Source organism: Lithobates pipiens, unplaced genomic scaffold (genome assembly GCF_037356315.1).
Source record: "Lithobates pipiens isolate NorthernLeopardFrog02 unplaced genomic scaffold, aLitPip1_a1.2 Scaffold_18, whole genome shotgun sequence".
In the NCBI taxonomy this organism is placed as follows: domain Eukaryota; kingdom Metazoa; phylum Chordata; class Amphibia; order Anura; family Ranidae; genus Lithobates; species Lithobates pipiens.
In genome coordinates, this window is record NW_027507758.1 from 339881946 (window position 1) to 339894321 (window position 12376).

Sequence of the window (12376 nt, forward strand, 5' to 3'; positions counted from 1 at the left end):
AGAGGGCGCGTCTGTATAGAAGTAGTTTTAGCGCAGTGTCTCCACTAGAGGGTGCGTCTGTATAGAAGTAGTGCTAGCTCAGAGTCTCCACTAGAGGGCGCGCCTGTATAGTAGTGTTAGCGCAGTGTCTCCACTAGAAGGGTGCGTCTGTATAGAAGTAGTGCTAGCTCAGAGTCTCCACTAGAGGGCGAGTCTGTGTAAAAGTAGTGTTAGCTCAGAGTCTCCACTAGAGGGCGCGTCTGTATAGAAGTAGTGTTAGCGCAATGTCTCCACTAGAGGGCGCGTCTGTGTAGAAGTAGTGTTAGCTCAGAGTTTCCACTAGAGGGCGCGTCTGTATAGAAGTAGTGTTAGCTCAGAGTCTCCACTAGAGGGCGCGTCTGTATAGAAGTAGTGTTAGAGTCTCCACTAGAGGGCGCGTCTGTATAGAAGTAGTGTTAACTCAGATTCTCCACTAGAGGGCGTGTCTGTATAGAAGGAGGGTTAGCGCAGTGTCTCCACTAGAGGGATGAAACAGCGTAGATCCCGCAGAATAGACGGCGGTGGTTTGCTGTGCAGCTCGGTTGTATTGGTAGGGGTCGCCCTGTCCCCAAAGTGTAGAATGAAGCTGTGTGAGGAGGAAGTATACCGGAAGGAGGCGCACACAGGAGGGAAGTGCAGGGCCCCCATACTCTGGGAGGAGTCTGCGGTGTGTGACTCAGGGATGAGACTTCCTAGCACGGGACCCGGCTATTTGTCGAATGTACACAGCGCTCACAGTCCACCATGAGGAGCTGGGGAAGTGACAGCGAGGAGGAGGACCGGAGCCCCTTGCTGACTGAACACGAAGCAGTCCGGGGGAATATCCAGAATGTCCCCCTTGATAAAGGTACCGACCTATAGAAGGCACAGCTGTGCCCGACACTACAGACGGCAGTGTAGACATCCATAGGGGGAGGAGCCGAGTGTGCGATCATGTGACCGCTCGTTCCATCACTAAGCATTACACCTAGATCAGAGCCCCTGTATAGGAAGACCTGGGATCTCACATCCCTCCCTAGTCACCCGCTTCTCACTGGGCTTCTACATGGCTGTTTATTACAGGCACTTACTGTTTATAGTGCTGTCATGTTACACAGTGCTTTACATATGTAGTGTACGGTCACATCAGCACCCAAGGAGCTTACAATCTAAGCCCCCCTAGCTCACACACTCACACTAGGGACAGTTTAGGCATGAACCAGCAATCTCCAGCATGTCTTTGGAGTGTGGAAGGAAAAACCTACACAAGCACTGGGAGAACATACAAACTCCATGTAGGCAGTGTGCTGTATGGAATCTGTACATTTGTGTTAGAAATGAGCGTAGGTGTGTTCAGATCCTAGTCCAAATCTAGCCGAGAGAGGAAGATGTCATTGTACTGGGCCAATCATCTGTGGCCCGAGCATTACCAGCCCCATGGCCACATATATAACATACAGGACAAGCAATGCATCCGCTGATAATGACTGGCCCAGTACTGTGACATCTTCCTGGCGGGCTTGGACTAGGATCCAAACACACCTCGGCTCATCCCTAACGTGTGTATGTGTGTATATATATATATATATATATATATATATATATATATATATATATATATATATATATATACACACACACACACTACACTACTTGTATAGTGTTACCAGTGCATGTTGGTCATGTGTTATTAAAGGTAGATTTTTTTTTTAATTTTTTTTTTATAACATTATACTTACCTGCTCTGTGAAGTGGTTTTGCACAGAGCAGCCCCAATCTTCATATTCTTGGGTCCCCCCACCAGTGCTCCTGGCCTATCCCTCCTGCCAAGTGCCCCCCACAGCAAACAGCTTGCTATGGTGGCACCTAAGCAGGCTCACTCCAGAGCCACTGCTCTGTATGTCCATTCACACATACACAGCTTGGCTTTACCCACACTCTCTCCTCATTGGCTCACTGGATGTAATTGACAGTAGCCAGAGCCAGTGGCTATCACTGCTGTCTCAGCCAATGAGGAGGAAGAGACCCACAAGAGCTGAGGCTCTTGTGCACATCGCTGATTCAAGATGGGGCTTAGGTAAATTTTAGGGAGGGCTGCTTCACACAGAAGGGTTTTTACCTTTATGCATACAATGTATGAAGGTAAAAAGCTTGAGCCTTTACAACCACTTTAATGTTGTTTGGAGAATTTCCTTCGTACAAGCCATCTGTGACAGAAGAAGTAACATTTAAGTTTAGAATCTGTAAATTCCCTCTTTGGTCCTCCTATGTTTCTGTGTAACGGTACCTATACTTATGACAGCTGCCCAGCCTGGTTTATGACAGTTTGAGGTACCAGCAGACAGTACCCACAAGTTAGACAACCAGTCACTTGTGGTCTTCCCTCTGATAGGCGAGCCTTAAAGGTATGTGTTGCCCATCACCCCTTTACCATAGGTATGGTAATCCCAAGCAGGCTTAGATCCCAGCGCCATCTAGTACACGTGATCATCTTTTAGCTGCATAGTGCAAGTAAAAAATAAAAATAAAAATCGGTAAATAAAGTCACATTAAACCTGATGTGATATCACATGCTCACAGAGAAGGATGTTATCCCAGTGTGATAAGAATACCAGCAGACACTGCTTCAGTTCATAATTTAGACTGTGACTGTTCCTTCTGACCGCTTCAAATCTACAATGAATGGTATGTACAGAGTGCCTCAAACATGGTAATTTTCATTGTGGAATGGGCAGAGGATGATGCAAGAAATAACCCATTTAACCTGTGTTGCTTCTTGTTGAATATCCTCATTGTATTAGTATAGCTATGCTTGGAGACAGCTCAAACATATCTTAAAGAGATGCTTTGGCATATACAGTATGTGCTCAGGTTTTAGGCTGGGTTCACATCTCCGACGGATGCGGCTCGCAGCAGGGGTCCGGTGCGTTCCTGTTCTCAATTTCAGGGATGAATTGAGAGCCAAATTTCTACATGAATTTGGCCCTGAAACGGAACCAAAGATGCACAGCGTTCCTGTGTAAGCCGCTCCGCAGCCGCCATGGAGACGTGTGAACCGGCTCCATAGAGAGCCGGTCACTATCTCCTGTCATGCGAATTGGATGTGGATTTCTCCACATCCAATTCACACTAGTGTAAACCCAGCCTAAGACAGGTGTGAAAAAATGCTGTAAATAAAGAATGCTTTCAGAAATAGAAGTGTCAGCCTAGGTTCACACTGGTGCGTGGGAAAAAAACACGTGATTTGAGCCATACATTTTGTATGGCTCAAATTGCATCGCATCCGCACCAAAATGGGACCTTTTTTATTTATTTTATTTATTTTTATTTTTGTTTAAGGGCGTCATTAATCTAACATTGACACCCGCAGCAGATCACATGGTTGCGTTTTTCACAGTGCGAACCAGGGCTCAGTGGTTTATTTTTTTATCAATGAATAAAATGGAAAGTGAGTGAAAGAGAAATACAAATCAAAGTAATACTGTAATAATGTTATGCTCATAATACAATATATTATTTAACAGTCTTTTGAATGTCATGCTTTTCCAGTTTGGCCTGGATTAACTTTGTTTATTAGTCAGCAGGTGGAGCCCACAACTTCTTTTTTTTTTTTTTTTTAACATGTTTTCATTTATCTTTTTACAGCCTCTGAGAACAATCCTGTTTTTACAGGCATCAGTAGCTTATGCTGAAACAGTAACTCATCCTTTATTGGACATCTTAGTCCAAGATTTCAATGAACTGGCAAATGGACATCTATACAGACTGTGGGGGTTATTTACGAAAGGCAAATCCACTTTGCACTACAAGTGCAAAGTGCACTAGAAATTGCACTGCAAGTGCACTTGGAAGTGCAGTCACTGTAATTCTGAGTGGTAGATCTGAAATGAGGGGAAGCTCTGCTGATTTTATCATCCAATCATGTGCAAGCTAAAATGCTGTTTTTTATTTTCCTTGCATGTCCCCCTTGGATCCACAGTGACTGCAATTTCAAGTGCACTTTGCACTTGTAGTGCAAAATGAATTTGCCTTTCGTAAATAACCCCTGTGTTTTGTGTGCCATCTCTTTTGCTGACCCTTGGTGTTCTGGAAATCCTTTGCCATGTATGAATTGTTTACTGTGTTTAGTAAAACACAGTGTTTGTCTAGTAAATGCAGACCTAAAAACAACCATGCAAAAACTAGATTGACCCAAGCCTGGTTTCTTATTAACAGTTGATGAAACGCATATATGCAGCAATACAGAAGTAGGCTTTCTTCCAAAGCACAGCATACAGTGCCTTGCGAAAGTATTTGGCCCCCTTGAACTTTTCAACCTTTTGCCACATTTCAGGCTTTAAACATAAAGATATAAAATTAAATTTTTTTGTGAAGAATCACCAACAAGTGGGACACAATTGTGAAGTGGAACGAAATCTATTGCATATTTTAAACTTTTTTAGCAAATAAAAAACTGAAAAGTGGTGCGTGCAAAATTATTCGGCCCCTTTACTTTCAGTGCAGCAAACTCACTCCAGAAGTTCAGCGAGGATCTCTGAATGATCCAATGTTGTCCTAAACGACTGATGGTGATAAATAGAACCACCTGTGTGTAATCAAGTCTCTGTATAAATGCACCTGCTCTGTGATAGTCTCAGGGTTCTGTTGAAAGCGCAGAGAGCATCATGAAGACCAAGGAACACACCAGGCAGGTCCGTAATACTGTTGTGGAGAAGTTTAAAGCCGGATTTGGATACAAAAAGATTTCCCAAGCTTTAAACATCCCAAGGAGCACTGTGCAAGCGATCATTTTGAAATGGAAGGAGTATCAGACCACTGCAAATCTACCAAGACCTGGCCGCCCCTCTAAACTTTCAGCTCAGACAAGGAGAAGACTGATCAGAGATGCAGCCAAGAGGCCCATGATCACTCTGGATGAACTGCAGAGAACTACAGCTGAGGTGGGAGAGTCTGTCCATAGGACAACAATCAGTTGTACACTGCACAAATCTGGCCTTTATGGAAGAGTGGCAAGAAGAAAGCCATTTCTCAAAGATATCCATAAAAAGTCTCGTCTAAAGTTTGCCACAAGCCACCTGGGAGACACACCAAACATGTGGAAAAAGGTGCTCTGGTCAGATGAAACCAAAATCGAACTTTTTGCCCACAATGCAAAAAGATATGTTTGGCGTAAAAGCAACACAGCTCATCACCCTCAACACACCATCCCCACTGTCAAACATGGTGTGGCAGCATCATGGTTTGGGCCTGCTTTTCTTCAGCAGGGACAGGGAAGATGGTTAAAATTGAGGGGAAGATGGATGCAGCCAAATACAGGACCATTCTGGATGAAAACCTGTTGGAGTCTGCAAAAGACCTGAAACTGGAACAGAGATTTATCTTCCAACAAGACAATGATCCCAAACATACAGCAAAATCTACAAAGGAATGGTTCACAAATAAACGTATCCAGGTGTTAGAATGGCTGAGTCAAAGTCCAGACCTGAATCCAATCGAGAATCTGTGGAAAGAGCTGAAAACTGCTGTTCACAAACACTCTCCATCCAACCTCACTGAGCTCGAGCTGTTTTGCAAGGAAGAATGGGCAAGAATTTCATTTCAAATTTTCATTTTTTATTAGTTAAAAAAGTTTAAAAAATCCAATAGATTTCGTTCCACTTCACAATTGTGTCCCACTTGTTGGTGATTCTTCACAAAAAATAAAAATTTTATATCTTTGTTTGAAGCCTGAAATGTGGCAAAAGGTTGAAAAGTTCAAGGGGGCCAAATACTTTCGCAAGGCACTGTATATGTGCACCAACACTGGTGCTGGAAGTGCTCTTCCTTGGGAGCTACCAGCATGTAGGCCAAGCTGTCACTGCTGGCTCTGGGTCTCGTACTAACAATCAGGAGCTTGGAAGACCTGATCTCAAGCGTGATTGTTGTATTGGCATATAATTGGCTGTCACAGTGATCAATCGGTAAAATGCACCCTGTACTCTTCTCTAAATTGAGAAAAAGGTACATTTAGCTTTCTCTCCTTGCCAAAGATAACAAGAAATTAATAAAGATGAAGTAGCTAGATCAGGGTGTGATCAAGGTCAGGATCAGTATATTTTAGGTAGGATTAAAAATAAAAAGCAAAAAAAAAAAAGTAGTGTTAGTGTGTTTAGGTGAAGCAAAGAAAAAAATGCAAATGTGTTTTTTTTTGTCTGTATATAAAAAGTATACAGCTAAATCTTTCCCTCCTCCCCCCCCCTTTTTTTTTATTTTTATTTTTTTTATACTATTTTGGCTGGTTTTCCTTTTGCAAATGAAAAAAAGTACAGATATCATTGCTATTTTTCAACAAATGCCCAATTTCCTGAAAAAAATCATATAATTCACTTGGCTACACAAAGTAGTTGCAATAGTATGTACAGTTTTCCAAACTACCAAAGTTGCAAAATTGGGTTCAGGCATTAAATTGGATGTAAACCCCATTCATGAAATCTGACCTGGGCATATACACCATATACACCACATACATCTGTAGTGTTAACTTATTTCTCTCCAAAGCTCTGAGTGCCATGTCTTTCTGCTGCTCCATTCCTCTATCAGCAAAGTCACTTCTGACAAGTTCTCCGACACATGAGATAAAAGCAGCTGGAAATTTCTGTCAGGGAGGGAACTTAAGCCGTACACATGATCAGATTTTCCGATGGGGAAATGTGTGATGACAGGCTGTTGGTGGAAAATCCGACCATTTGTACGCACAATTGTTGTCGGATTTTCAACTGACAAATGTTGGATGGCAGGTTGTAAAATTTTCCGCGGACAAATGTCTGTTGTCGGATTTTCGGAGCGTGTGTACATAAGTTGGACAAAAGTCCAAAGTACAAACACAAATGCTCGGACAAGACAGAAGCGGTCAGTCTTGTAAACTAGTGCTCCTAATGGAGAATTAACATTTGTGACATGGCAAATTATGAAAGTTATTGCAAACAAATGTTCAAAGGCTTTTTTAGTGATATCAAGAATAATAATATTATGCGTGGGGTTTTTTTTTTTTTTTGGCAAGTTACCACAACACCATTGTCCCATGGTTTTTAAGATCTAAGATACAACTATGTTGGTGTCTCTTGTCAGTTTTACATTGTATTTTTTTAATTAAATGTAACTGCCTATTCCCAAACTGTCATTTGAAGTAAAACGCATAGCCAAGTATTATTCTCCACAATTTTTTTTTTTTTATTGTGTATTAAAAACAAAACAAAAAAAACACATAAAATTAGACATGCTATCTGCCAATAGAACTTAACCAAAAAGTATATGCATCCAAAAATATAGAAAATATCAAATCATTATTATTCAACCAAAAAATAAAATAAAAGCCTCATGCATGTGTCCTGCTCCTTAATATAGGGGGCTAACAATGCCAAGAGTTGGTGAAAGCAGGGGTCTGTCATCCAGAGAGAATTCCAAAAAACATCTGGATTATTCTCCTGGAGCTCCCGCAGGCACATAACATAATTGGTCGCAATAAATAAAGCAACCAATTTTTGGTCCAAGAACTCCTCCCTGGACTTGGGTCAAAGCAATAACTCCAAGGTCAATAATAAATAACATGTCATCTCCTCCGTTTCCACTGAAAAGAGCAAATCGACACTCGTCAAACTTCTACTAAGACAAAATTAGCAAAAGGAGCCCAAAGGGTGGCGCTAAAGTGCTGAAAAACCACGTAGTACGTCACTACGTTCTTGTTTGTTGGCCGACAATTCCTTGCCGTTTGTATGCAAGATAAAATCCAGGCTCAGGCCTTCGGACAAAAGTCCGAGGTTTTGTCTGCGGAAAATCCGATCGCGTGTACGAGGCTTAAGAGATGGATAAGCAGAGAGCTTGTCTATTCAGACTAAAGCTCTGCAAGTTTCTTCGTTCCTCTGCCTATGTGGAGGGGGGTGGTATGTGCCTTTCCTCCAATCAGCTGTCGCACAGTGTATGTCTGGACTCCCCTCCCACTGCTGGACAAGGAAAAACTATTTCTAACACGAAATATAGAAAGGGGAAGACAGCCGATATACATGTGAAACTTATGTAGGGGGATTTCTTTCATCTTTGTATCATGTGAGGCTGGAGTAGAGTATAGGAGAGGGTTTACATCCACTTTAATATTATTTTACCTTCAGACATTAATGGGTTAATATTGGCCTGTATGTCTTTCAGAGGAGGGCCTAAAAATAAGGTTTACCTCTCAAAGAAGATCAAAGGTATGCAACTGACCTCTTGTGCATTAGAGATGCTTCATGAAGAAGTCTCTCAATGCTTTTGCATGATTGTTACAGCATTTCTCAACAAATTAAGGCCCAATTGAAGCTTCCTATATTACTGTAATGCTGTAATGTTTTTTTCGTTTTTTTGCTGTAGCAAGGGTTAAAATGCCCTGTGCTTGAGTGGGTTTTTTTTTTTTTTGTGTCAGTGTATATGCTCCAAGCAGTTGAAGAGAGTAGGAACATTCCAAACCCCTCTTGGGACAGGTAAGATGCAGAAATTCTGTCTTCTGTTACTGATACCACCTCTACTTGGCCAAAGGATAGAAAAGTCCAGTGTCTGGCTGATGAGTTACTATAATAGTTTGGGGGCCCCCCTCTTGAAACATTCAACCTGCGTGTTAAATATTCAATATATTCTAGTATATGGTATATTAGAGCTGCACAATTCTGGATAAAATGAGAATCACAATTTTTATTTTTATTTTGCTTGGAATAAAGAACACGATTTTTGTGGCGTAACATCATCTTTCACATTATACAAAAAAAAAAATTGGGCTAACTTTTTACTGTTTAGTTTTTTTTTAATTCATTGAAGTGTATTTTTTCCCCAAAAATTGCGTTTGAAAGACCGCTGCACAAAGAGAGTGTGACGTAAAACATTGCAACATAAAATATAATATAATAATCTAATATTTTTTTATAAAATTTGGGGTTCCTAAGTAATTTTCTAGCAAAAAATGCTGATTTTTAACTTGTAAGCAACAAGTGTCAAAAGGTTTAGTCTTTAAGTGGGTAAACTGCCCTCATTTAGGCTCCTTTCGCACGGGTCAGACTCTGCTGGCTCAGTGGGGATCGCTCCATTGATCCCCGCTGAGCAGGCAGATGACGGGTCCATCTCTCCTCACTGTGCAGGGATGGACCTATCAGAGCCCCGCTGTTCTCTATGTGAAGATAGGATGAAAACGGACAGCATTTGATCTGCCGGACGGATGGTGAACGTATCGCCATCTGTCTGTTTTGAGCAGATCTTGTTGGATCGGATGGCAGATGCAAGTCAGTGAGTGGCCTGCTCAGATTTGCCTGAAAAAGAAGGGATAGGCAGATCTTTGCAGGCTGATGGTGTAAAAGGCGCCCTACAGACCGAAGTTCATTCCTTTGATCTAAAAAGAACTAAAACATACAGTGGGGGTTGATTTACTAAAACTGCAGAGTGCCAAATCTGGTGCAGTTCTGCATAGAAACCAGAACTTCCAGGTTTTATTGTCAAAGCTTAATTGAACAAGCTCAAGTTAGAAGCTCATTGGCTACTATGCACAGCTGCACTAGATTCTGAGTGCTCCAGGAATGTTGATAAACATTTGTCACTTTTTTTTTTGACAGCTCAGCTCTGCACTGTTTACATAGAATCACCGAAATGGCTGATTAGCATCGTGAGGGGGGTTGAATCGACGTCACTTTTTTTTTTTAACGATTAATCGTGCAGCTCTACAGTATATATGTCCTTGCTGGTTAGAGTGTATCCTCCTTTTTTTATTTTTTCTAAGTCAACTTCCTGTTCTGTGGAACTTGAATATTTCTCTCAGGTTGTTTACTGAAAGAAATCAAGTCTGTCTATACAAGAGGACACTGTGTGCTGCAGTTTTCCTGCTGAGTTTGCTGTAATTATAGTTATGATGCAACAGCATTTCTCCTGTGGAACTATTGCATCCACATGCCAAACTTTATAATAATTAAAAAAAAGGTCCATCCAGGGGCACACAAAGCATTTATGCAGGTGCTCCAGAGCCCTCTAAGACTTGTGGGGGGAGGGGGGGGGTTCAGATCAGTGAGAGACTGCAGATGGAAGTATACCCATTAATGCAGACAAGCTTTGTACAGGTGGCTTACACACAAGCACCTGTCACTCCCGGGTGCAGAGATATACGGGTCTATAGACAATGTATGGCCAATCCCATTTGCATGCAAGTTCAGCAAGCCAGTAGTTGGAAATTGGCACAGACTTTTTTTTTTTTTTTTTTGTCTTTATTATCAATTGTACTTCATAAAATAGTCAGTCATTAGTGGACATCGTAGCCAAATATCTAATGTTTCCTCATCCTAAAGGATGTGCATTGTGCTGAGTTCAGAAAACAAACCAAACATATTGCTTTCCCCACCCTAGGAAGATTTACTTACTTTTATTTTTCCAGGTGACTTCAGGCTGGTCACATAATGTGAAACTGTGGGTGATCCTAAAAAGTGCAGAGCACTGCAGTGACACGCTCGCCACTCTGCTGTATTGTATGTGGGTGCAGAGCACAATAATGCCCTCTTGGCGTGAAGGTTCATGTGCTCACAGGATATTTCTGGGGGATGTTCAGCCTGGAAGACCAAGGTCTTTTAGTGGCATAAAGGAATTCTTGCAGGGGACAGTATAGGAGAGGAGGTGAGTATTGCAGTCAGAGGTGCTTTTTTGTTTTAAACCCTTTGCCCTATTGAATTTTGTCTGGAGCTGGATTTTAATAAAGTAGAACTAAACCCCCATATCCTTTACAGCCAAGGAAGCTGCCATCTTGGCCTCTATTTGATCTATCGCTATCATGGTGTTGCACATTTAATTTGTTATAATGCCAGCCATTTGATGGCTTGACAGTTTGATTTGACATTCAGACACTGCGCCAGATCATGTACCTAGTACATGATCTGACACTTCTGAGTCTGAGGCACACACGCCCCTGGTGACCCACTCCTACTGTGATCAGACAGCCTAATCCCAGCGTCGGGTACCACGGACTCTGTCCACCGGTTACACAGGACTCAGGCAGAATGACAATCTGCCTATGTAAACAAGGCAGATTGTCGTTCTGTCAGAAGGGAACATATTGATCCTGTGTTTCTGCAAAACGGGGACACAGATCTTTGCATAAAAACATCCCATAGTTTGTGGCTATACCTTTTGCGCAAACCAATCAATATACGCCTATTGGGATTTTTGTTACCAAAAATATGTAGAATACATATTGGCCAAAATTGATGAAGAAAGTAGATTTTTATTGGATGTGTTTTAGAGCATCTATTTATGGGGAGAAAAAGGACATGCATTTTATTTGGGTGCAGTTTCACACAGCCACGCAATTGCCAGTTAAAGTAATGCCGTGCCGTATCCCCAAAAAATGGCCTGGTTGGGATTTGGTTATCTGTTGACTGTTACCAACTCCTTTTTTTTTTTTTTTTCTTTCAGTCCACTGTCTGGCAGTTTTATATATTTATTTTCTTCCATGAAAGAACAGTTTTAATAAAAGGACTGTACATATTGTATATGGGCCTTGAAATACTCCTTTATTCCCACTGCCACCTGATGGATATTTGTATTTCCTATGAATGAGTCAGTTCATGCGTGTGTTCATAATTGCATTAGGGAACTGTCAGATATACTGTGGAGAGGTCATTTGCTTGTGCGTCATGAATAGAATTAGGTTGTCTGTTTTTCTATTAAACTTTTTCAGAAAATTATTTTTAAAAAGGGGGCGAGAAGCAGGATGACACCAGACTTAAACCTTGGACTGCCATCATCTCACACAAGCAAATGGTAATCAGAAAAACTAGGGATTGTATAGGACGGCACCTAAGGACATTAAATTCAATATATGAAGATTTTTATTTTATTTTTTTAAATCCAGATTTATTATTCACGTCATATAAAAGCTTAAAGTGATGCTAAAGTCTCTGATATTTTTAAGGGGGAAAACAAAAAAACATGTTATACTTCCCTGTCCTGTGTAATGGATTTGCACACAGCAGCTCTGATCCTCCTCTTCTCTGGCCCCTGTGCTCCTGGCCCCTCCCGCCTGTTGAGTGCCCCCACAGCTTGCTATGTAGGCACCTGAGCTGAACTGAGCCACAGCTTCCTGTGTCCATTTAGACACGGAGATATGGTCTAGCCCTGCCCCCTTTCTCTCCTTATTAGCTCACTGACTTTGACAGCAGTGGGAGCCAATGGCACCATGCTGTTGTCTCAGCCAATGAGGAGGGGAGTCCCAGACAGCCAAGTCTCTTGTGAAATATCGCTGGATCTAGATGGACCTCAGGCAAGTATTAAAGGGAGTTGATGGGGGCTGCTACACACAGAAGGCTTTTTATCTGAATGCATAGAATGCATTCAGATAAAAAAA

The 12376-nt window shown here is 41.7% G+C and overlaps 1 protein-coding gene across 1 annotated transcript in view; it reads left to right on the forward strand.

The window, feature by feature from the left end:
* Positions 1-512: 512 nt before the first annotated feature.
* SLC17A5 (solute carrier family 17 member 5) overlaps positions 513-12376 on the forward strand; it is an 80307-nt gene continuing 68443 nt past the window's right edge. The window contains exon 1 of the mRNA XM_077487382.1: positions 513-865. Within this exon, the coding sequence (XP_077343508.1) occupies positions 763-865 (103 nt within the window). The 5' untranslated portion in view covers positions 513-762. The remainder of the gene's footprint in view (positions 866-12376) is intronic.